The following is a 25,866-nucleotide window of genomic DNA, read 5'->3' on the forward strand; positions in this document are numbered from 1 at the left end:
GATCAAGCTCCTTGAAATCAAAAGGGGTGCCATCAATGGATTCAATGATTGCTTTCATCAATTTTCTAACTTCAATACCAGTAGATTACACATACCCAAACCAATGTTCTTCCGACTCTAATTTTTCTCTCCAATTTTCATAGATGTGTTGGGTAAGAAAGATGGAAAAATTGAAAGTCTTTCCATCCATTTTTGGGTAAAGTTGAAAAATGAAAGGAAAAAAATGAAACATTTAAAAATTACAAGGACTAATAGCAGAATTTAACCTTTTTGATGTTTTATTTTCTCGATTTTTTTAACCGGATAATACTTACAATTGCAACAGAAAGTGGAAGAATAAAAGAAAAAAGAGTATGTTATTCCACGTGTCAGAAACTGAACAAAGGAGGAGTTACCATAACAGCCGCCATTAAAGGTGCTTCTTACAAGCCTTCCACTTTCCTTAACTTACGCTAACTATAAACATAAAAAAACAGCCTTTTTTTTTTTCCTTTTCTTTTTCTAGATTTTCCCCCTGCTAAAAATGGATTAAAAATTTAGAAGTAACTGATCACAAATTATCCACTTTCAAGAACAAAATTCAGGTAAATCTTTAAAACCAAAACAATTAATTGATTAAATAAAAAGACATGGATCCTTTGTTCAATTATTGTAAATGTAAATTCTCTTTTTGTTCAATCATTGTCAATGTAAATTCTCTTTCTCTTGCTGGTTGAGGAAAACACCATGGAAAATACCCAACATTTTTCTCCTCATTCATGGTACTTTACTCATTATATCTGGTTTTCTTTATGATTTACTTTTAATTTGCAGCTTTGGGTTCTTGTTTGTTTATTGATCGAATTGAATTTAGTTTTCGTTTTTGATTTTATTCCCCAGTGAACAATCCATTGATAACAAAAGCTCTAATAAAACTGTCAATGAAAAGTTCAAAAAGCCTTTCCTAAACATAGGAAGACGGCATCGAGCTGGTTTCTTCGACAAGATCTCGCATCTCGGTACGCGTTTCTGTGTTCTTTAATGTCGGTTTTTAGCTATATTTTGCTAAAGTTGGAAATGTGTGTCGTGTTAGATTTGAAGGAATCGTTAGGTGCCGACAAAGAGAGGGCGGTAGATGAGCCGTCTCCGACGGATGATACTCTTGAGGATTGTTCGACAAGTGAAGAAGAATCTATAGATTCGAGTATGGCGTCGGTAGCAATAGAATCTGCTGAATCCGAACCGGTTCCTTATGCCAGCACTTCGTCGGCGGACTTCGAAAACCAACGTCATTCGAACACGAGCATTCACTGGCGTGATTTCTTTCGGACGCGGAAAAAGAGACAAGGAGTTTCTTCTCAAGGCTTGCCTATAAAACCGAAGCTCACTCGAAGAAAGAAGAAAAGAATCAAAGGTGACGTTGTTCCACAAATTTCTTCGTCTCTTGATGCCGAACTGTCCTGTTTTAAATCTTCCTGGAAGAACTTCTCGTTATCGGAGCTTCGGGAAGCGACCGATAACTTCAGTCGCGGTTAGTAAATTTCAATTCATTGGTTTTATGTTTCCGTATTGCCTCTGAGGCTGACGAACATTTATTCACTTTTTTTTTTTTGTGAAGAAAATTTGATAGGAGAAGGAGGGTATGCAGAAGTTTACAAAGGGAGATTAAAAGACGGAAAGTTCGTTGCCATTAAGCGACTAACCAGAGGTTCACCCGAAGAGATGACAGTGGATTTCTTGTCTGAGCTCGGGATTGTAGTTCATGTCGATCATCCAAATATTGCTCAATTGATTGGGTACGGAGTTGATGGAGGGATGCACCTTGTTCTTCAATTGTCTCCTCATGGAAGCTTGGCATCATTACTTTACGGTTCGTTATTCCGAACCCTCTAGTTTCGGGTTTCTTCACATGTTCTAGCATTTCAACTTCTTTGCTATGCATATACAGGCTCAAAGGAGAAGCTAAATTGGTGCATTCGATTCAAGATCGCCCTCGGGGCTGCCGAAGGCCTTTGCTATCTTCACGAAGGTTGCCAGAGGCGAATCATCCATAAAGATATCAAGCCTGCAAACATATTGCTTTCAGAGGACTTCGACGCTCAGGTACATGTCAAACCGTGAACATGTATGCCGTAATCTTAGTAAAACTAAACATTCATTATGCATATATATATATTTTAAGATTGAATTTCCATATGGAATTGCAGATATCTGATTTTGGTCTTTCAAAGTGGTTACCTAATCAATGGACTCATCACATTGTCTCTAAAGTAGAAGGCACATTCGGGTTTGTAATATGGAATCATACTCGGTTTCCGAACTTTAAAATTTCGTTGTTGTTCATAAAAATTTTAAACGAAATTCCTTTCATGACAGTTACCTTCCTCCCGAGTTCTTCTTGCATGGCATAGTGAATGAAAAAACGGATGTCTTTGCTTTCGGAGTAGTGCTATTGGAACTTGTTACCGGGAGGCAAGCTCTCGATAATTCACAGAAAAGCCTTATTATGTGGGTAGGTTTCTTGAACTTAAAACTATTGTTATGATAGTTATTATTACCGATCCGTATCCCGAATGGGTTCGGGTCGGGCTCCACGTGGTTCGCATATTGAGCTCGCGTGTTGGGCTCGCGTAGGAGCTCTCATAGCATTAAGTGTTCATAAGAGGGAGATCTGTATCCTCCTACGAGGTCACATGTGAGATCACGCATGGAACCGTATAAACACGTGTTTAGTGTAGAGTAAGATACATGTTGGCATACATGAAACTTATTCTAAGATGTCTCATCAATGAACAGTAACCGTATTATACAAATATACAATCTTATCATCCAAAGAAGAGAGAGAAAAACACTCGACAACTACATTATCATATAGCTAGGCCAAGTATTTCTGATGATTTGAACTTCAGTATACGAATCCTTGCAGGCAAACCCTTTGATCAGAGAAAACAAGATCGAACAACTTATCGATCCATCTCTACGGGATGACTACGACTCCGATCAGCTAAACCGTGTTCTAGTTCTAGCTTCTATTTGCATATGTCCATCCGAAGCCGATCGACCCCGAATGAGTCAGGCATGTCCTTTCATTACGCATAAAATTTCTTCCGAAACAAGTTTTAAAAACTTCAGGTTTTTGATCTTTGATTTGTTTCAATAGGTCGTAGACATTCTTAAAGGCAATAACAGCTGCCAGGAGACGCTGAAACAACTCGAAGAAGGCGATACCTGTGAGGATTTACTCGAAGAAGATCCGTGATGTTGCAGAAGAATACAACACAAACATAGTATTTGAATGATATCTACAGGCAAATGGAGGTTCTTTTAGGTCACTGTAATGATGTTTTAAAGTCTGTTCGGTCCTCTGTTTTATAGCTTGCCTTTGGGTGTCTTTGAATTCAGTTCTTTTTTCAATGAAGTTCGTTGCTATGGCTTCATGTTAACAATGAACCCTAATTTGAGGGTAATTTGGGTTAGATTATTCGTACAAAACCTAAATTCTTCTAACATTTGTAACAATTTAGATCAAATATTATATTTAAAAAATAAACTTAAACAAAAATAGTTAAATATCTAACATTCAAGATCGGACTTAGCCCAGTTTACTTTTTAATTATATGGTATATATATATCAAGTTATTTTGTATTATATGAAGAATAAATTATATAATATTATATTATAAATATTAAAAAATTTATTTAAATGAAAAAAAGAGTATATTCAATTTCGAAAGTAAACACTTAAGTACAATTAATCATTGCATTAATATCTTCGGTTAAATGTATCGTTGAGTTTGAAATCCTGAGCAGACTGTCGGTGATAAGTCGGAGGAAGATGAAGATGATGTCAAGCCATTATGCCCATAAATTTTATTGGTATAATAATAAATTTAGCTCTTGATATTTACACTCTTTTATCAATTTGGTCCAGATTTTAAAAATTTCAACAAATTTAGCTTCAATATTTTCACATTTACGTAAATGTTACAGGCTAAAACTGTTAAATCATTATCAAATTGACAGAATGTGTAAACTGCTAAAACATTGCTAAATTTATTATTATACAAATCAAAACTATATACAATTGACGAAAAACATTAACACCGTGATTAATTGTCTTTTATTGCTCACTTTTGAAATTAACATGAATTAAATTGCTCGATCAATTTTTAAAAAAACTAATTTATTTAATTTCAAAATTAAAATTAATTTTATTTTCAATTATTTAAAATTAAAAAAAATAATGTTATTTTTTTAATACAAAATTTAACATAAGATATATAATTTAAGAATTATTTTAACATAAATTTTTTATCACTTTATTGATTAGTCAATAAAAAATATTTAATTTATTAAATTAAAATTAAAATTAAAATCACAATCAAATCAAATAGGTTACTATGACCCAAAAAAAATGAAATTTGGGTGGAAAAAAAAGTTAAAAGAAGAGGAGTTTGTATGTATTTAGGAAATTTCCTAAATAATTTATGGAGTGTGTAATGAATGTGTGATGGTAACAATGGACCTAAGTCTCCCACTTGCTTTCATTTTGTCAACTCCACTCTCACATGTCAATGTTGTGCTCTCATAATGACTAATATATATTGTTTTTATCTATTATTGGATTGTTTTTTTATATTTTAAAAAATTAAAATATAATTACCAATTTTTATCATTATTTACATGCTAATTTTAAAATATTAGATTATAAATTGATTGAGCGTTAGTTCAATTGGTATGAGTATTGTTCTCAATACAAGTCAATTGGTATGACTATTATTCTCAATACAAGAAAATATAAATTTAAGTATGTTGAAACACATTATTTTTTTATTTATGATTTAGATAGTGTCAAAATATAAAAATATTTTTTTTGAGAAATTTAAAATAAATATAGTAAGAAAAATAAAAAAAAATCTCTAAAAATGAAAAGAAATCGTAAAAAAGAAGGAAACTTTTACAAATCGAATCAGTTCCAAGTAAAAAATCGACTGGCACAATTGACGTGGCAAATACATAAAGCGAGTAGAGAATGAGCACATATTCGCGAGTAAGTAGAAAAAAGAAGGACATGAGGAAACGGCAAGGAAAAGGCAGGGTGGTCTGTCTTTCAGACACGATTCTGTCGTCATCTTCCCAAGTCCTACTGACTGCGACCCGATCACCATTGCAATTAAATCCTCAATATCATATTATTATATATTAATAAAAGAAAATATATTTCTTTTAATAATTTTATGTAGAGATTTATTCCTTCGTATATCTTTGCGTTTGCACCGTCTTTTGATTCTTCGTTTCTCATGTTTTTTGTTTTGTTGCATTAATTATTCTCCTTTTTCTTAATTTATTTTCATCGATTGATTTTTATATTTATTTCTTACATTTTATTTCTTGAGGGGGGTTTCTTGTGAGCTTATACAAGAACTAACAATGCAAGCAACTGAAGCTGTTAGCAATGGAGTTTCAAATGGTTCTTCTCAGGTTTCCTTCTTTCTTTTTTTACCTTAATATATAGATTTGAGGAGAAATTTATATTTTGCTTCATTTTCCAGAGATGGGTTTCTAAATGTTTCATTAAATTAGTACTTAGAAAATGAATTGAATGATTTTTCACTCTTTTGTTTTTTGGGGTTCAATCTATTTTATGGTGTGAATTTATGTTCTTAGTTTTGCTTGATTTATGTTTTTGTTTTTAAACTGAGATTGTTGATCGATGTTTTAGGGTGTATTTTACTAGTTTGTTTTTTTTCCTGGTATTTAAAGCCTTTTTTGGAAGATAATACTTAAATGCTTAGATTTCTTTGTTTGATTATCTCTTATTGTTTAGGGTTTGTGAATTTCGAAGATTTTGATCTTGTTTCCTTCATAAATTGTGAGAAAGATATGTATACTTTATGTGTAAATTAGTCGAGATTCAATGAAATTATACATTTCAAAGGTGTAAAAATATGAATTTCGGATTCGCTACTAAATAGGCATCCGGTAGATAATCAACTGTTTCTTCTTATCATGTTCTTGAGTATGTTGAAACTATTTAACTGTTGATCTCCTTAATGGTATGCGCGTGCGTGCTGACGTGTAGCATTGAGAAATGCCTTCTTTTTCTTGGGGGGGAGGGGTAGGCTGGCGACTTTTTGAGCGATCCTCGTAAATGATATGGAAATCTTGTAAATGCTTGATCAAGGATGCTTATTTTTTGTGTCATGTGTGCGTGCGTGTGTAGCATCGAGAAATGTCTTCTTTTTCTTGGGTTGGGGGGGGGGAGGTAGGCGGGCGAGTTTTTGTGTGGATTGTCATAAATGAAACGGAAATTGAGTAAATGCTTGTTAAAGGTTGCTTTTTTTTTGTCATATGTGTGTGCATGCATGCGCGTGTATCATCGAGAAATGTCTTCTTTTTCTTGACGGGGTAGTGGGTGAGTTTTTGTGTGATCCTCGTAAATGATACAGAAATCGTGCAAATGCTTGGTCACGGATGCTTATATTTTGTCTCATGTGTGTGCGCGGTGCGCATGTGTGTTTAGCATTGGGAAATGTCTTATTTTTCTTGGGGGCAGGCGGGTGAGTTTTTGCGCGATCCTCACAAGCAAAACGAAAATCGTGTAAATGCTTGATCAAGGATGCTTATTTTTTGTGTCACTAGACATTAATAGTCTTTGTTATCCGGACTCAAATGTGAGTATAGGATCCGGGTTTGTTCAATTTTTTTTTTCTAAGTTTACAATGCATTTAGAGGATCATGTCCTCATAATCATGTCCGGAAATATTTCAAACATGGGTACTTCCATCTCCCTTGTGTTTACCTTTTTCTTTTTTAGTCCAAATGGCGGCCTCTTCAAGCCAAGACCCGAAATTTGGACCCAAAATGCAAATTTGGTTCTAGGGAATCTGATTTTCGATTTTACCAATTCAATGTGTTATATGAATTATTTATAATGTTGAATGTTCTCGGTAGGCTTATTAAAGAAATTACTTGAATTAAACCCTTATAAAATGTAGGCAAATTCTCCTGTTCCGGAACCCTTAGATAACAAGCCTCCAAGGCCCGAAACAAGTGGTCGTCACTCTGATCTTTCACTTCAAATACCACCTAGACCAATAGGATTTGGTAGTCATAGTGGAAAGGGTTTACTTCAGTCCCAAGGTTCCGGTAGAAGCGGTTCCTCACCGGTAGGCTTCTTACGTGGCTTAAGCTTCAAGAAAAAGGGTATCATAGCTGATGGCGAGAGAAGCTTCCTCCTCACCCCTGACAACAAAACCGGTCCAGAAAGTCCGAGTATGGCTAGTTTTCCATCCCCATCTTTTTGGCAAAGATGTACATCGCTGCCTGTCACGCCGGCATCAAATTTGTCCCCGTCAGTTGCCACGCCTGCTACAGAAAGGATGGCTGGAGAACGGAGTAAATTGAATGTATATATCATATACTTCTGACTATTTCCAAGTTGGTCGTATAAACACAAATTTAAAAGCATTTTGAGATGGTTACTGTAAATTTTATGCAGAAAGGAGCTAAGCTTGCTGTGGTTTCGAGGTCTCTTTCAGTTCCCGGACGAAATGTCGTTATAGTGAGATCTGCATCTTTCGATACTCGTAAAGAGCATGCCCCTACTGAGAACAGTGATGGTATGTAGTGGTTCGTACATTTGATGACTAATTTTCTATTTATTTATCCCTATTATTAGATTTCATGTCGGACACGGATGTTGAAGTCTTGGACCAACAATGGTTAACACATAGTGACTGAACTCGGAACTCGGTTTTTTTCAACTATTGACTTCATTTATTGTTGGTTTTTTCATCTCGAGTTTTAAGATTGGTTTGCTGTTCCTACGGGATGTGCAGATATTAATCCCGTTACTGCAGAAAGTGATGACGAGGAGATTCCTGAAGAGGAAGCCGTGTGCAGAATCTGTTTCGACGAATGTGATGAGAGGAATACACTTAAAATGGAATGCAGCTGCAAAGGTGCCCTACAACTTGTGCACGAGGTGTGCGCCATAAAATGGTTTAGTGTGAAAGGAAACAAATACTGCGACGTATGTGGACAAGAAGTGAGGAACTTACCCGTAACTTTGTTGCGGGTGCCTACTACAGCTCGAAGGAGTAATAGACAGAACATCGATCCACAAAGATTACCATCAGAAACCGTGAGGTAGTATCAGCTAGTTAATCTAATTATGATATAACATTAATAATTATCTATGTTACTTGAACTCGGATATGGTTATATGTCCGACATGTATATGTTTTATTTTTCTCCCAAAGTTTTTACATATATTTGGAAGCTCCCCATATCCATATCTTGTAGAATATGGCTATTGGACACGAGTACTTCTAGCAAAATTAGCAGTCGGAGCAACATAGATAATTATTCTACAGCATAATACTTTCTTGAGAACTAACTGTTTTTCTCATATACGTACTTCAAAATGCAGTGTCTGGCAGGATTTCGTGGTTCTCGTGTTAATTAGCACGATATGCTATTTCTTCTTCCTCGAGCAACTACTGGTATGCTATTTTACCTATATCGGTAACTGAAAACTGGAATCTGATCTTTTTCATTTTGCGGAATTGAATGTTATCCAAGTCCCTGAAATCATTTAGTTACAGTTAAAATATGCAATAGATCCCTGTACTCTACATAAATTTGGAATTTAGTTTCTGTACTTTTATTTTCAGGAATTTAGTCTCTTTATTTTTCAGATTTAAAAAATCAGGTCCAATTGCTATTTTTTTTTGTTAATGTTGGTTTGACGTTTTGAAATAAAAAAAATCCTCTTTTGATAGCAACGTAACAAAAAAATAATGTTCTAATGAATTTGAATTTAACAAAATAATTTTAACATGTTAACCGTTGGACTTGAATTTTGAAATCTGAAAGGTGAAAAGACTAAATTCATGAAAATAGAAGTACAGATACTAAATTTCAAAAATTATGTGGAGTATAAGAACTTTCCTTCAAATCCTCAATGCTCATATACAAATGTGTTTGATTTTGGTATCGGACAGGAGTACTTTCAAGCAAAAAAATAAAAAGTCGGAGCAATATAAGGCTAGCATGTAGGTAAAAGAAACATTTTAGCATTATTTAATTGGATTTGAGTTGTCTAGATACAACTAGTTTGCCATCCGAGTTTCAGCACATCATATGTTGAATTCCTCTGACATCCCTAACTATACTTGTAAACTCGGATATGAGTCTCAAATACGGGTATGTATCCAACACGGGTAAGTTTTTTAAGGGTCTTTGGAGAGTTTGTCAAACACAGGTACTTCAAGAAAAATGAAAAAATCGAAGCAAAATTGCTTATATTTTTCATCATTGGCTTGATAATGTTGAATTCATGCCTCGTCCATCATTTTGTAGATTCGGGAAATGAAGACTCAAGCGGTTGTGATTGCCGCGCCATTTGCGTTTACCCTAGGCCTCTTAGGCTCTATCTTTGCCCTCTTCTTAGGTATGCCCGAACCTCAAACTTTATATTCTTTTACGAGTTGTAGTTCATCTTAACATCGGCTTCTCTCGGATTTTGCACTTTTGCAGCAATCAAGGAGTATATATGGACGTATGCAGCTTTTGAGTTCGCACTCGTTGCAGTAATCGTGCACGTATTCTATACCGTGGTAAGCAATACTAACTTCTTTTCACAAGCAAATTCGTATTAGTGCTTTGCACCGAATCCATCCCAAACCGAAACTCAACGTGTTTTTTATCCAAGATAATTTGAACTACGTGCATGAAATAGCTTTCTGTATCGATTAATTGTGATCAACGATGCCTTTATGCAGGTCCATATGAAGGCTGTTTTCTCTATACTGTTATCGGGAATGATAAGTTTCGGGACAGCTATGGCACTCAATTCATTGTATATCCGGTGTTTCGGTTGGCGAGTTCAGGTTGCCGGAAATTCGAACCCAGTGTGATTTAGTGACTGGTGCTCCTGCATTTTTATGCTTATTACCTAGTAATTGAGGCCTTAAATGTAGATATAATGTTTGTTGCTAAATATCGGATAGCATTAGGTTGAGCTTGTATGCAACGAGTGTCGTATTAAATCCGAGTATCACTTTTAAAATTTAAATACGAATTAATTAAATTCAGTCTAATATTTTTTAATGAAATATATATAGGAGGTTGAGATAATAATTTTTTTTTAAAATATGTAAATTACTCAATTATTAATTTTTTTATCACCTAATTATAAAAATTACAAAATGGTCATCTGACTATTTAATTTTTTTTTTGTCATTAGTTAACCGTCGTAATTTTAAAAGTTGACGTAACAACAACTTTAATTTTAACATTTACATATCGTAATCTGATAACTTTTAAACTTACAAAGTTAAAAGCTAAATTTGATTGAAAATATATATATAATATGTAAATGTTAAAAGTTAATTTTTTTAAAAATCAAGACTAAGTAGATATAATTTACAAAATTAGAGTTAAAATTGTTATAATACTAATTTTAAAAGCCCACCGTTAGCCAATCAATTGGTGACTTAAAAAGATAATTAAATAATTGAATGGCCATTTTGTAACTTATCATAATTGGGTGATTATAAAGATTACTAATAATTGAATTATTGTTAATATAATTTATTCTAAAAAAAATTTTCCGAGTCCAATATTTATATTTCAATAGACTTACGAGTTAACATACATATAAACTTATAAATATTAAAATTAATATATACAATGAATTCTTTTTATTTATTATTATTATTTTCAGTAGATGTGCAAGGATCTCTTTTATATATATAGTTGTAGTCGTGAATGTAAAATCAAATTTGTTTTATATTTTTTATAATTATATTTACAAAAAAATTTTATCTTTGCACATAGTCATAAATGACAAGTTTCAGATAACCCGATCCGTAACCTGACCCATGCCCATGAACTGTTAGACCTCTAGCAATGAAATGGTGAAGCAAATGATACAATGATGATGAGGTAAAAATATCATGAAAATCTTTGTACTAGGTATTATATTATATTTTGTTCTCTCTACTTAAAAAAAAAAAGCAAAATAATCTTTGTATATTATATCAGAGAGCAAATTAGTTCTTTCTATTGAAAATCTCATTTATTTTTATTTTTAAAAATCGACATGATTGATAAAATAATCAAATAGTGACACGTGATGTGCCACGCGTACCTCATGCCGACATACAGTGACTAAAAGTGGATGAAACTTTTATCAGAAGGACCAATTTACTATTTAATCTAACCTACATGAACTAATTTGCTTTTTTTTTTTAGTAGAGGTGGCAAAATACAATCCGACTCCTAATATAAAACCTCCGTGGTACTTTTACCATGATGATAATCATACATGAATGACAATATAATGAAACAAGTAATTACATAAAGAACAATAGGACGAAGGTGATCATACATAAATGATAATAATATCATGAAACCTCTATGTATAAAGCCGAAAACAAGGTAGACTCGGAGACGCATACACGAATTCGAACAAGTCGAAAACTAGACAAGACTGGTGAGACATCCAGACAAACCTATACTAAGTTTTCCCCCCACATACATCTCCTGTAACATGAATCTCAATAAAGAAAGAAAAAGAAAAAAGCCTAAATACATATAGTATGTTGTATACATTTTTTTTTTTTTTTGCTGGTGGAAATTTACCTGTGAATTCTCGAAACCAACCGACTGCTCTCAATCCCTTCTTTTTTTGTGTTTCTTCCTTCGACCACATAATCGAAGCATTTGGAAATGTACTATAGGACAAGTAAACAATAGTCAAAAGTTAGATACATGCATTAACTCTTATTTCCGGGGTAGAAATGGAGATTGACAGTAACGGATGGTTTTATCGTTGGAGTTTTATTCTTTTCCAAGAAACCAATACGCAATGTCCTCGATTGGAAGAGAAGAATGACATGAGTTAGTATTTAGGTAGCATCGGTCATTACTCATTTGTACCATCAAAGCTACCCATTGCGTTCGCCCGTTTTCTCTCCCTCCAATTCTCACCCCATACTTTGGCCTCCGCGACAGCACGTTCTCTATCGAGAACACGATTATGTGGAGTTTCCCTTGCTCTTGAAGCATTCAGTGGGCTGCCTCTATTAGATTCTTGTCGTTCCGAATCATCCGAACCACATTTCCTCCCTGATCCCCCACCAGCGTCATTCCTGATCAACTCAGAACCGGTGCTAGATTCCCTCATCTGATTCCTCTTCCTGTAATCAGGTGAATTTCTATGCGTGGAAGGAGAACCATGATGCCATCCACGACCCTCGGGGCTGTCTAACCCGTCAGCCATATTCCTATCATCCTTAAGTCTTGGATTTGATGGACCGACTCTGTTGCTTTGGTTGCCAGGGGCATTTGGGTCATAAGTTTGTGAGGCTAAATACGTAAGGGCCGTAACCACATCGCCTATTAAAGGCCTTGTAGCCGCTTGCTCTTGCAAACACATTGCTGCAACTGCAAGAGCTTGGTACAATCCACGCATCGGATAACGACCTTGTAGTAGCGGGTCAGCCATTTTCGGAAACTTCCTACGATCTTTGAAAAGCGGTCGTGCCTACAAACCCACCATTTTGACAACATCGAAAAGAACAAAATAACTCGATTTAAGTTAACACAATCATTCAGCATAAGCATACATTTCGGAACAATCGTGGCACAGTAGAAGAAAACAGACACTTACCCATGCAACCAGATTCTGCTCTCCAGGAGCACGCATATTATCAATGGCCTTGCGCCCCGTGATAAGCTCGAGAAAGACCACTCCAAAACTGTAGACATCGGATTTTAGAGTGAGCTGGCCGGTCATTGCATATTCCGGTGCACAATAACCATAAGTACCCATTACACGAGTGGACACATGGGTTTTGTCACCAACAGGACCTAGTTTCGCAAGCCCGAAATCAGATAATTTAGGGTGATAGCCTTCATCAAGAAGGATGTTGGATGATTTTAAGTCTCGGTATATAACAGGAGGACTAGCTTTATCGTGCAAGTATTCCAATCCCTTGGCTGCACCAGCTGCAATCTTCATTCTCGTATTCCAGTCCAAAGGTTCCTTATCCGGTGGAAGATCTGAAAACAAATTTAGAACAATGTAACCATAGCGGTCTGCCAAAAGTTTGATTCTCTAAGCCGAACTTGATATGACATTAATCACACGGGTCCAAAATAAGCCACCTATGAGAATACACTGATGTTTAATGCACCCTTAAATACAAAAGCTTTAAAAGTAATCCTAACAACGAGATGTAAATTTAAAAAAAGCCAAGCTGACAGAACAGCTTCAAGGATGCGATGGCTCCGTATTTGATTGCTTACTATTAATAGTAAAGATTCCAATGCCAAAGTCTTGATATCTTACTCTAAGAAGCATTAACTTTTCATCACGTGTTAAAAGACCTCTATAGAAGGAAATATTGTTATACTAAAGTCAACCCAAGCTGCTTCATCGATAAATAACTCGGTTATGAGGCTACAAACTCGGTAATAAGCATTTTTTGTAGCATTTTCACTGCCATAGAGATACTTTACAATTTATTACATAATTTGTTTTTCAACTTAACAGTGCAGGTATCATGAAAACCAAAAGACTGGCATCCTTACCATGTAAATGATCCTCCAATGACCCTAAAGGCATAAACTCGTAGACAAGGAGGCGTTGGTCCCCATCGGCACAATAACCAATCAGGTTGACAAGGTTTGGGTGGTGTAAGAGACTAAGCATGAGAACTTCAACGAGGAATTCTCTATTTCCCTGAAGGCCATTTCTATCAAGCTGTTTGACAGCAACGACCTGCAGTATGAGAATATTTAACATCACTCGGATCCCAAGTTTATCATACAGAGCAAGCAACTAAAGTGCAATCCCGTAACATAATAAAACATTTAAAAACGCAGATATAGACATCAGTTTCAAGTATCGGTAACGGACCTGTCCCGTACTTTCCAACCGGCCCTTGTAAACATGTCCAAAACCACCTTCTCCTAATAGACATTCCGGCCTAAAGTTCTTTGTGGCAGCAGCAAGCTCTCGAAATGTAAATGTTTGAGCTGGGATATTTTCGGTTGATCCATTTTTAGATACTGCAGGTTCCTTCTTAGAATCAGAACCACTCCGAGATTTTGATTTGTCTGTTCAAAGAAGTGACTCAGAAACATCAAATGGAATGAAAGAAGATAGACAACAATAAGAATTACAATTAAAAGAGCATAAAAAAAGCTAAAAACCACATTCCGTTGGGGCATAAAGTGAACGCAAATGCTATAAAACCGAGTCCTCCAGAAATGGAGAAGGAACCTTCTATCACTTTAGCATCTCACACACAAAAACAACCATACTTGATTCAAAATCGATGATTTCGACACCGTATTTAACATTCAAAGTGAAACAAGACGCGCCTAAGGTATTTAACTACATTCTTATATCATATCTAGGAACATTCCATATTCACACTTAATATACATTTACTAGAATTTAGTCCAAATGTTAGCTACAATCACGGATGAACAACAATATAATACGAAAATTCGGCGTCCCTGAACCTACAAGCAGATCTCTCAAACAATTCCTTAGGTCCTCCCATCTGAGTTATAAAAATTCAAACTAGTTTACCAACAAAGAAACAAACATTCAAAGCTAAAGAATAGATAAAGCCATAAACAATATAATTCAATCAAGCACCTCAAAAAGAACAAACCAAAAGTTCATCAGATCAACTGCTTATAATCAAGGAAACATATCCCAGCTTATCAAAAACCCACAATTTTAAAACAAACATAAGAGTAAAAAAAAGGTAAAATTATGCTAAAAGATGGAAATAGATTACCTAAACTAGCTCTATTAACATGATGAGACTGACCAACTGAGCCATCTTTAGTTGAATCCTTGTTGTTCAGTTCTTTAATGGATTTCCCACCATTATTACTCTTTTCCTTGTTTGATGATCCAAAACAAGGAAAACACCCACCACCACCCATAATCGAAATCCAAGAGAAAAACCCAGAATCAAAAACCCAAAATTTAACACAAATTCTTCAAAGATTACTCCAAATCATCCTCACTTTCACCCCCTTTTTTTCACACAACAAAAAAATCACTCAATTTCCCTTTTAAAAAATCCAATCTTTACCGAGTGTTTCCCCTTCAAATCCTCTCTTTTTTTCAGCTTTTCTATGATCTCAAGTGCCCATTAAAAGGAAAAGATCGTGTCACAAGTGGCAGATCAACAAATGGAAGAAAAAGAAGAAAAAAAAAATGCTTGTGCTTTGTGTATGAACTAAGAAGAAGAGACGGTAAAGAAACGAAAAATAATAATAATAATAATAATAATAATAATAATAATTTATCCACTAATTAATTATCGGAGGCTAAAAAGTAAATTAATTAATTATCCACTAATTAAGCGATTAGTAATAGGTAAATTTATTTTAGAAATTAATTTATCCACTAATTAATTATCAGATGCTTTTGATTGGATATGTTTTAGTTTGACCTAGGTTTTTGTTAGTGTATTTAGAATTAGACCAGACTAGTTGGTATATCGATTTGAAATAGGGTGAAATATTGATTATCTCGAAAATTTATATGGATCGTTTGAATAAAGTTAAAGATCAGTTGAATTGGATTTTATAATATTATATATTTTTAAAAAATTTTATAATATTTAAATAATTTATTTAATTTGAACCGAATAAATTGGTGGCTTGATTGGTTTGACCACCAATCGATTCCAAAAACAATAGTTTTGATATATTTTAGTTTTTAGTCTATTATGCTTCGTATTGATTCGATTTTAGTTTGTGTAGTTCGAACATGTTTTATTTGCAATTTATACTATGTTATAACGTTTTAATAACTAGACCAATGGTCGAAACGGTTAGATCACTAGTTCTCGGTTCAACCGATTCAATCGTCGGCCCAACAATAATTAAATAAATAATTAAAATTCATAAAAAGTTAAAAATTTATAAATTTGGTTCAATCGGTATAAATTGGTTTTGTTTTTACTAGTTACAAGCAATTTGCACGGATGTCAATTTAATTCCTATTCAGATCGATATATAAACTGATTCACAATTCAACCAGTCCAACCAACTAATCCATTAACAGGGGTGAATTGAGTTTTTTTTGTTAATATTAAGTACAAAAATATTCAACAAAAATTCAATAAATAAATAAAAATTCAAATTTCACAATTTTCAAAAACGTTGAAATTTTAGAAGAAGTTAAAATCGCTTTAACATTTTTCCAATTTAATTTATTTTCTATTCAATAAAATATTTCACCGATTATATCGGTTTTATGTTCAAGTCTCGTCTTATGTAAATTACGTGTGGACTTATCATATATGGTCCTTAATTATATTTATTCTAATTTATATTCAATTATTAATTTAATCACATTTTGTAATCATTGATTTTAATTATTCGAATAATATTCAAATTTACTTATAATTATATTTTTAATCATTAAAAATATTGACAAATTCCTAACTAATAAAATTTTCCATTTTATGCCTTGATTTTTATAATTAAAGTTAGTTGTTTTTTTATTATTAAGTTGTAACCATTACTCTTAAACCCCTTTTTTTTTGTTGGATCGAATAGTAAAAAATTCAATACTTTTTTAGTATTAGATTCGAGATTTTTTTTTGTTAACAAAAAAAATATCGAAAAGATTTTGCTCTCCATTTAAAAATCTGACCCGACTCGATTTTTAATTTAATTTAATTTAGATTTAATATAATTATCTAATACCGAAAATTTTCAAACTAAGAATAATATTTAATGATAATAATCAAAATAGTTAATAAAACATGTGGGTCCTACTAGAAGAATGTGCTTCCACACTTTTGATGGATATTCTCAAAACATACTTAAAATCATAAATATATATTTCTACTTCTAGAAGAAAAAAAGGAACAAAACATTTGTATTTTTTATAAATTTGGATTTTATTTTTATATTTTATTTTAAGAATTTAGTCATTTTAATTTTTAGATTTTAAAATTCAAGTTTAATTATTAATACTTTTAAATTTTTTTATTAAATTGGCTGCTACGATATTATAAAATTAAAAAAAATGATATTGTAATATTTTTATTTTATTTTATAAACACGAGAAAATTCTATAAAATATCAGAGCATGTAATCTTATAAAAAAGAAACATATTTAACCAAAAGGAAACACGAGTATCACATCAAAAAATACTTCAAACTCGAAACTCGGATACCAAATGATATATCAAAGTTTTAATAATAAATAGTATGTAATCCGAGTTTTCAATTCAACGAGCTGAGCTAACACTATTTTTCAATTCAACCGATTCAATCGATCCGTTTTTTATTCCTTAATTACTAAACATCAGTAAGAGTATTAATGCAAGCATAGTTCGATGATGTAGCAAATACTGCTCAAACTATCGGAAAGGTTTTGACAAAAGTATCAAACATTTAGACTCGGGTAAAAGAAATTAGGCCAAATAAGGTGATGGAAATTTATGATTCCTATGTTTTCGTTTTTACGAGCTCCGAAAATTAGGATGGTTTTGACTCGGTTCTCCCTAATGTAAATGCAGGGTTTTTCGGAAAAGGTATGTAGGGTTTTTCGGTTGAAGTTTTTATGGGTTTGGCGGCACAGACTTATTCGATATGGAAGAGAACGGCGGAACTGTGATAGTAAAGAAATGAATCCTCCTATTTTGAAGACTTTCAAAAAGAAAAATAATAATAATGATAATGTTTTGGTTTATGACCTTGAACGAAAAAAGGGGATTGATGCGGTTGCTTCTTTGTCTTAGCTTGAACTGTGTGGCTCATCGTCATCACTGCCACCGCCAGTAGAAGGAGCAGAACTCCAACTAGATTGTTGTGTGGTTGAATGAGGAACAGGTGCACCTTCAGAGAAAACGGAACCGACCGGCTCACTTGAAGCGCTCACTGATGATGATATCATGGCTGGAGCAGGGTCTTTGCTGGACCCTGAAAGAAGTTCGGGTCGTAATTCCGACGATGAGGATGATGGAGCTAGAGTACCGATTGTAGTTCCAACAGGATAGGGTGCAACAGGCATATCGGCGAGGGAAGATGCAGAGGGACTGTAACTTAATGTTCCCATAGGATGATCAAACCTGCAAGCGGCTCCAAACTTGCACATTCCACGTTGTGTATAATGAGTGCAAGGGGGCGCACCCTGATAGAAAAACACATGAACAAGTACACGAACAACAACTTATGAGGAAAAAGAATAAAGGAAACTCAACAGGTCCTATTACGCATATATGTCGCACACGGCAATTGTACTAAAACAAAACCAGAGAATTAAAAACATAATCAGAAATTCATGTTCGTGATGATAGCATGTCTGAATATTAACTAGCTCGGTTTTAGAATGACATCAAGAAAAAAAGCTAAATAAAGTGGGACCAGCATAAGCATAAGCATCCCACACGCAATAATAATCGGAAGGAAGACTAGCTTGGAATGGATTTTCCGCATATTGTGCAACTTAACCTTACAACAAAAGTCACCTATGCCATGTTTATACCAATCCTTACTAACTCTTCCAAGTTCCGAATTCTGAGGTAAAAACTGCTAGGAAAATATAACTCGGGTGTTATTACGAACAACTTATCAGCCTTAACCCATCATCTGAAGTGCTTACCATAATTGCTCATCCTATCCATCCCCGAGATTTACATTGAAATTGAAAAATTAACGCATCAAACATCATCACGAACTTTATTAATGACACTCAACTTGTGCAGTTGATGGAACAATTATGGCTATTCTTATAAGAACTAGAGAATTTAACATATATAAATTACCAAGAATCGGAATCTAGGTTAGAAAATCTTTGATATTCAGAAAGATATCGCAATCCCGGAAATGTTTGTACACCCTTAATAGTAAATTAATAAATGAATGCAAAATAGAACAATCTTTATGTTCCTAAAATAAACATGATGATTTGTCAAGTCGCGTGTCACACTCATTAATCACATAGAAGCATAAACATGCAAACAACAAAAGGTTGGCATATGCATCTATGAAACAACGATAGAGATGCAAACCCGAGGTACGTTCTTGATGACCAATTATTGTAAAAGCCATCACATTTGTAGGACATTTTACAAAAGGCTTACCGGACGAAGCGGAAGACCAAGAGGGCTAAGGACGACATCTGCTTTTGGTGCAAACACTTCCGGCGGATGATGATATCTACAGGAGGATCCATATTTACAACGACCGGTCTTCATATAATACTGACATTCCGGTTGCCCAGGTCTCTCCGGAAACGACACCTCCTCCTGAATATTACTCTCGAAACTAGATGGTACAAATTGATGAGACCCGGTATAGGCAGTTGCAGAAGGAGACAATGGTGTTGCCCCAAAAGTTGAGCTTGACGGAACAGTCGGTTGAGTACCATAACCAACAGGTCCCTACACCAAGCAGCATTAACAACCGGAAATGTAAATATTTAATAGTATATTCAAACATTGAGGGAACTAAATAAAGTTATATTCACCCACCGGATACGGATTCCAACTCGGAACACCTTGAGAAAGCAACAAAGGACCATAAGGGCCTTGTACATACGAGCCTGGCATTAAGGGAGGCCTAGCCATTACAACTCCGTATTGTTGAGAGGAAGGGCCAGATGGTGATTGCACCGTCGAATACATGGTTGGAGCGGGCATTGGTGTAGGTGCAGGTGCAACTTGTGGAGCTGGAGATGGCGCCGGAACTTGCATAGCCGGTGGTGCAGGATGATGGAATTTACATGTTGTACCAAATTTACACTGTCCCGTCTTCACATAATAAGAACACTCCTTTTCACCCTGTTCTACAGATTGCTCGATTATTACACAAACTTAACAATAACGTATCTAAAAATTCATGTTGAGTGATACAAACCGGACGTAATGGATATCCGTAATAATTTAGTGGCACAGAGCTAACAGAACCACCTCCTTGCTTGGGATGATGGTACTTACAAGAAGCACCAAATTTGCATGCTCCCGTCCTCATATAATACTGCAAATCAATAAAAACGAAAGCCACTAAATAGTAAAAACAAGACAAAAATTATCCAAGAATTTAAGCAACGAACAATAATCGACATTGTACTGTTTCGGCTTACATATCTCGAACTTGTCAAACATAATAAAAAAAGGTACCTGACAAACTGGCTGGCCCACTCTCTCCGGATACTCTCCAACACCACCTCTTCCAACTCCCATAACCTAAAGCAATCATCATCATCGAATTTCTTTCATCAATCAAAACAAATGAGCATAAAAGTTATACCAGATATAGATTCCCAATTACACCATTGAAGTAATAGAAAAGAAAAGAAAACTTTGCATTTTTGCCCTAAAATTTTAAATCCCATCACTCCAAAGACCATGATCAAACAAAAAAACCAATAGAAACAGATAAAAGAAATTATAAAAATAGAATGATTCGATCAAATTATCTTTTTTTTTTACCCCAGCACGGTCACGAGGATGATTGAATCGGCACTTAGAACCATAGCCACAAAACCCAGTCCTCAAATAGTAAATACAATCAGCTTCATCGGGTCGTTCCGGGTATGATTCCGACCCACCTTCTAATCCCAATCGACAAACCGGTTCTACATCTCAAATAAAAAACCCATATCAAATCCCACATTACAAAAACAAATAATGAACATATGAATCCCGAAAAAAAAAACCCAAATGCGAAAACCAAAAAAAAAAAATTTACCTTCGAGTCCCGTTTCGGGTCCCTGAGTATTCCATTCCGGTTGCGGATCGGATTCTGGGTCCCGCTCCATTTAACGTACAAACAACAACCCCCAAGTAAACCCTAACTGTAATCCGATCAAATGGCTAAATATATCTCTTTTTCTAGATGGAAAACGAAGAACAAAAAAAAAGGAGACAAAAAAACCCAGAAATTCTCTCTATGTCTCTTGTCTTTCTTTCTTACACTGAACCAGAAAAACACACACACACACACACACACACACTGTTTTGTCTGCTGTTTTTTCTGGGTTCAGTTTGGTTTTTTGTCTAAATTTTCTTTCACTTTCTCTCACTTTCTTTCATTTTCTCTCTCTGCTTTTTTTTTTCTCTTTTTTCTTAATGCGTCGGTTGTTTATATACGCGCCAAATAGAATGGGTAAATAATAAAATTAAAATTATTTTAATTAATTGATTATTTATATTTTTACGAAATGTATTGGTTCTAAATGACAAATATGTCCTCATTACGTGGCGATTTTCACAGTCGGGATAAGGTTAAAATAGTCATAAAGGGAATAAAATACTTGGATTTGTTTGAATTAATTAATGATACTATGGGGCTTAAAGAACCTAAGGCGAAAAGGTTAGAAAAAAGATATTAATGGAAAGTTGGTGGTTGACGTGGCAAAAAAAGAGTGGTGTTTTCCTTCATTAAAAATTGAGAAAGAGTTAATTCTATTGTAAGTCCTCAAACTATATTCTAGATTTTAAATTGATCCCTTAAATTGTAAATGTTCTAATTGAGTCATCAAACTATTAGTTTAATATCAATTAAGTCTTTCTATTTGTCTAGCTATTAGCTCAGGCATTATATGTCGGTATAAATCTATGTGAAGCATAATTAAAAAAATGGATCAAGTTATAAACACACGTGTGTGTATATACTGCATCAACAAATAGATTTTCAAACGAATAACACCTAATAATGTCATTCTGAGTTAATGCATTAAATCCCTTTATAGAGAAAAAGTTATCTTTTCTCTTGTGACCGGTTGCTAGATCGGCCACCACTCATTCCTTTGATCATTTGCTTTTCATTCTCCTTTCTATTTTGGGTTAAAATAGTATCCGTACTCTCACAAATTTAAAATTTTAGTCTTTTTGCTTTGCAGATTTTAAATTTTAACTCAAAATAGAAAAAAAAATTCACTTGGTAGCCATGTAATTAAAACAATAGCATTGTAATGAACTTAAATTTAACAAAATAATTTTAACAGTTAGACTTGAATTTTGAAAACTAAAAAGTAAAGGAACTAAATTCCTAAAAAATAGAAGGACTAAATTTTAATTTTACGAAAAATACAAAAACCTAAATAATACTTTAACTTCTAGCTTCTTCTTTTTTTGTCCAAAAGGTTTTCACCTTTGTTGTTATTAATTGAATAAAACTCCCCACCGATCACATTGATATTTAAATCGATTTTATTAACTGATGTCAATTGTAACTTAACTAATTAAACTGTTTAAACCAACTTATATATATTAACTCGATTAATTTAATTTTAATATCCTTAAACTCGAATAATAAATATATTTTTTACCTTATCTTAATTGCCATTGGATTTACAGTAATAATCATAGTGAAAATGAAACCTTATTTATTGGAAGATGCATGTCCGATACATCCCTCGAATTTATAACAGAGTAGTAGATCACATGATCAAAGTCTCGATTGTTGGTATCAGCAGTATGTATATATTTGATATGACCCCAATTTCAATGCTAAATTTACTGAGGGAAGATCGGAATAATTTTGGTACTGTTTTATCTTAATTTTTTTATTGTAATCGCTTTTGTGATTAAAAAAAAATCCTAATTTTAGAAATAAATTTCACTTTGAATTTTGTTGTGGAATAACACGGCACAATCCTTAATTTGTTTTAAAAAATGTTTATTTTGTTGCTACAATTATGACAAAATATTACCTATGGCAGACAACAAAATGAAAAATTGTAAGATCACATGTCTCGGTGTCTACTAAAAATTGTGCATTTTTTTTCTTTATTTTAAAATGATTAAAATCTAATATAAAATAGAAATTTTATAATCGTATTTAAATTTATATTTATGTTAGATAAAAGTGTACCCAAATATTTTCTTTTATTTAATTTTTATTTATTTATTATTAATTTGTTAAAAATCATTGATGAACCAAAGCTGTGCATGCCACTCATCAAACATCATCTTATCCTTTGTTTGGTGGCTGACTCAAAGAAGACATTTTTAATGACTTTGTTTCTTTTAAAATCCCTTATTCTTTTTTTATCAAATTTTAAAGTTTATTTTTAGTACAAAATTTTGCAATTTAATCCCTCAATTTTTTATTTAAAAAAATACAATTGACAATGTTGTTAACTAATTAAAGCTTGAACTCGATAACTATTTCCGTATTGAAGCTTGAATTTTTTGTCCAAATCACACTCTAGACTTGGCAATATTATTAGTCCTTGAACTTGACAACTTGAAAATTGTTTTCATATTAAAGATCTGAACTTGACGATTGTTCCTACATCGAGACCTGAACTTTAGAGTTTTCAAAACAATATCATGGACTAACTTGAACAAAAAAAAAAATTCAAACCCCAACATGAAAGCAATTACCAAATTTAAAATCTAGCTTAGACAAAAAGAAAATCCGAACCCAATGAGAGAATAGTTACCAAGTAAAGGCCTTAAAAAGTGATTTAACTTTGTTTAAAACCAAAATTCGATTAGACCTGATAATATCAAATATAATATGATTAAAACAACACGAAAAATGCTTACGGTGTGAATATACGAATGTGTTAAATTAATATAAAGGTAACACTTTCGACATTAAATCCCCAAATGTTGAGATTCAAACCCTAAATTTATTGAAAGCGGTCTCTTAAGAGTAACTGTATGAATCAATTGAGCTAAACAATACGAAACCGAAAGGAGACTAACAAGGTTGCAAATGAAACTCGTTTCACACTGGCATTTAGAGAAATGAAGATTAACAAAGCTGTAAAACGAAATTCATTACGCGATTACAAACGCTAAAATTCGAGTCCTGAACCTATCAAATGCCATCTCGTAAGGGTGACTGTATTACCAAACCGAGATAAACTTCGGGTCATGCTGCATATCAAAGACGCTAATTCGAGACCTATTTAGATGCACTTCAAACCAACAAGACTTAATCAAACAGCAAACATGTTGAGCTTAAGGTTTCATTAATGGAAGACAATAAAACAACTACAACAAGCTTCAGATCAAAAGAATGAACCAAAATCCAGGCAGCACAGCACGAAAAACACTAACGCTGCAGTCTACATTAATTCACTTCTCAACATTTTCTTTGTATAGCTTCAAGAGCTCGGGTGCTTTCTTTACGAAATAGTCACCAAACATCTTGTTGAACGTCTTCTCCGATGTGTCAAACAATACAGACAATTTAAAGTCATTAACCAAACCTTTTGATGACAATTCTTGAGCAAACAAAGCCCTCGGGACAATCCTCTTCTCTAAACTCCGTGATAAAACACTCGATTGTTTGGCAACGAGAGTCGAACTGTAGCCCATTTTGTTCACCAGAAAATCCATTATAGCCATGATCTTATCTTCCGAAACCGTCATACACAACGGATACCTTCGGAAAGCTTCGTGAATCTCTTGGTCAGACCAACCCCATCTCTTATAAACATCAATCTTCTTCTCTAATGTGGATTTGGTCATTGATTTCATAGCGAAAACCACATCGAGAAACTTCTTCCTTGAAGTATCTATCCCCATTCTTTTGACTTCCTCAACAATCTCCTCAAGTCGAACCGGATTAAACATAAGTGTTCTAGGCTTACGATGAAGCTGCAAAAGAATATTCGATTCGGGGACTCCAATTCCTCTCAAAATATTCATATTCGGAAGCAAATTCTTCTCAAAATCGGATACAAGAATACCAGCAAATCGTTTTATAGACTTAATAGCCTTATCATCAGATTGAAACAAATTCCTAAGTAAATTAAATGAAGGGATAATTCGTTTCTCTAAACTAGCTCTCAACAATGGAGGATAATCACTCAAGAGCTTAGCAAGCTCAGGCATTGAAAAACCTATGGAGTAAAGAAACTCTAATTTGGGCAAAAGGGTTTTCTCAGTATCAGAATAAAGCAATTTTGGTTGTCTTTTGATTAGATTTTTTATTTGGGTTTTCGAAAACCCGTGATTGTCCAGGAAAATAATCAGAGAATCGGGCTTTTCAGGGGTTTCAAAATGAACATAATTTGAAGTCCGTGAAGCCGATTCTGGGGAGAACCCACATTTGTTTATAAGGTATGAAACTGTAAAGGAGTGTTCATTTGAGCTAATGGAGAAGAATCTAAGAGTAGTTGATATTTTAGTGATTGAAAGATTGAAATTTTGTGAGGAAGCCATGGCTTGCCTCCCATGAAGAAGACTAGTTCTAAAGATGGAATAAATCATGGGAATTAAAACTCAAAAGTCTCACTCACTAACCTCTTTTACGAGATCCCAAAGACAGAATCTGACCTTTCCGGCAGGGAATAAGAGAAGTGAAGCTCACCGGCGGCCCCGGTTAAACCTCCAAAACCCTCCAATGGTTTTGTTCTTAACCCTATTGGGGCTTTGTTTAGATTGTTCAAGCCCAACTTGCTTTATAATCTAATAATTAATATATACTACAAATAGGGTTAAATCCACTAGAGATCCCCAAACTATGGCTCTTATTTTAATTTGGTCCAAAAACATCAAATCATTAAGATTGAATCTTTAAAATATTAGTATTGTATCAATAAACTCTTTTATCAGTTTCGTCCCTAGATTGGACATCAAATTTCAAAGCATAATGTCAAATTTAGCTCTTAACATTTACATCTTTTATTATTTTGACCTTTATTTTTTTTAGCTAAATTAGACCTTAAACTTTTTTAAAAAAGTCAAATTTAACCATCAATTTTTTGAAAAAGAGTTGAGATGATGTTTTTCTAACGAAAATACCAACATAACAATCTGCATGTACTAATGATGTTATAATAACATGAAATACACATTGATTGTCATGTGAGTTGCCATGCCAACAACATTAAAAATTAATGTTTTAATGATAGCAATT

At 33.8% G+C, this 25,866-nt stretch overlaps 5 protein-coding genes across 7 annotated transcripts; 2 read left to right on the forward strand and 3 right to left on the reverse strand.

Annotated features, from left to right (window-relative positions):
• The first annotated feature begins 449 nt into the window (after positions 1 to 449).
• LOC107936095 (receptor-like cytosolic serine/threonine-protein kinase RBK2) lies at positions 450 to 3,455 on the forward strand. 3 transcript variants are annotated; one of them, XM_016868747.2, is made up of 9 exons: positions 450 to 761; positions 880 to 998; positions 1,073 to 1,510; positions 1,598 to 1,849; positions 1,928 to 2,082; positions 2,187 to 2,266; positions 2,356 to 2,491; positions 2,906 to 3,055; positions 3,140 to 3,455. In XM_016868747.2, exons 1-9 carry the CDS (start codon positions 727 to 729, stop codon positions 3,236 to 3,238), a joined length of 1,464 nt encoding a protein of 487 aa, XP_016724236.1. In that variant the 5' UTR covers positions 450 to 726; the 3' UTR covers positions 3,239 to 3,455. The 3 variants fall into 3 exon arrangements, 2 of the variants coding, with proteins under 2 accessions (XP_016724236.1, XP_016724237.1); XR_005909158.1 differs by having other exon boundaries at positions 593 to 761; positions 2,889 to 3,055; XM_016868748.2 differs by having other exon boundaries at positions 593 to 761; positions 1,610 to 1,849.
• Positions 3,456 to 5,026: 1,571 nt separating this feature from the next.
• Positions 5,027 to 10,085, forward strand: LOC107936132 (uncharacterized). Its single transcript, XM_016868801.2, has 8 exons — positions 5,027 to 5,460; positions 6,978 to 7,388; positions 7,481 to 7,601; positions 7,821 to 8,130; positions 8,414 to 8,486; positions 9,346 to 9,436; positions 9,523 to 9,602; positions 9,768 to 10,085. Exons 1-8 carry the CDS (start codon positions 5,410 to 5,412, stop codon positions 9,900 to 9,902), a joined length of 1,272 nt encoding a protein of 423 aa, XP_016724290.2. The 5' UTR covers positions 5,027 to 5,409; the 3' UTR covers positions 9,903 to 10,085.
• Positions 10,086 to 11,327: 1,242 nt separating this feature from the next.
• LOC121213718 (serine/threonine-protein kinase PBL27) lies at positions 11,328 to 15,527 on the reverse strand. The gene is made up of 5 exons (XM_041086713.1): positions 14,808 to 15,527; positions 13,913 to 14,112; positions 13,585 to 13,774; positions 12,662 to 13,053; positions 11,328 to 12,535 (listed from the first exon to the last, which is right to left on the reverse strand). Exons 1-5 carry the CDS (start codon positions 14,956 to 14,958, stop codon positions 11,915 to 11,917), a joined length of 1,554 nt encoding a protein of 517 aa, XP_040942647.1. The 5' UTR covers positions 14,959 to 15,527; the 3' UTR covers positions 11,328 to 11,914.
• A 1,683-nt stretch (positions 15,528 to 17,210) lies between these two features.
• Positions 17,211 to 21,123, reverse strand: LOC121213719 (zinc finger CCCH domain-containing protein 34). The gene is made up of 7 exons (XM_041086714.1): positions 20,734 to 21,123; positions 20,475 to 20,620; positions 20,163 to 20,228; positions 19,900 to 20,019; positions 19,515 to 19,823; positions 19,125 to 19,424; positions 17,211 to 18,172 (listed from the first exon to the last, which is right to left on the reverse strand). Exons 1-7 carry the CDS (start codon positions 20,801 to 20,803, stop codon positions 17,777 to 17,779), a joined length of 1,407 nt encoding a protein of 468 aa, XP_040942648.1. The 5' UTR covers positions 20,804 to 21,123; the 3' UTR covers positions 17,211 to 17,776.
• Positions 21,124 to 23,707: 2,584 nt separating this feature from the next.
• On the reverse strand, positions 23,708 to 25,387 carry LOC107936087 (transcription termination factor MTERF15, mitochondrial). The gene has a single exon (XM_016868738.2). It carries the CDS (start codon positions 25,215 to 25,217, stop codon positions 24,078 to 24,080), a length of 1,140 nt encoding a protein of 379 aa, XP_016724227.1. The 5' UTR covers positions 25,218 to 25,387; the 3' UTR covers positions 23,708 to 24,077.
• Between the last annotated feature and the right edge of the window lie 479 nt (positions 25,388 to 25,866).

The sequence above is a fragment of the Gossypium hirsutum genome, chromosome D01 (assembly GCF_007990345.1).
Source record: "Gossypium hirsutum isolate 1008001.06 chromosome D01, Gossypium_hirsutum_v2.1, whole genome shotgun sequence".
Classification (NCBI taxonomy): Eukaryota; Viridiplantae; Streptophyta; class Magnoliopsida; order Malvales; family Malvaceae; genus Gossypium; species Gossypium hirsutum.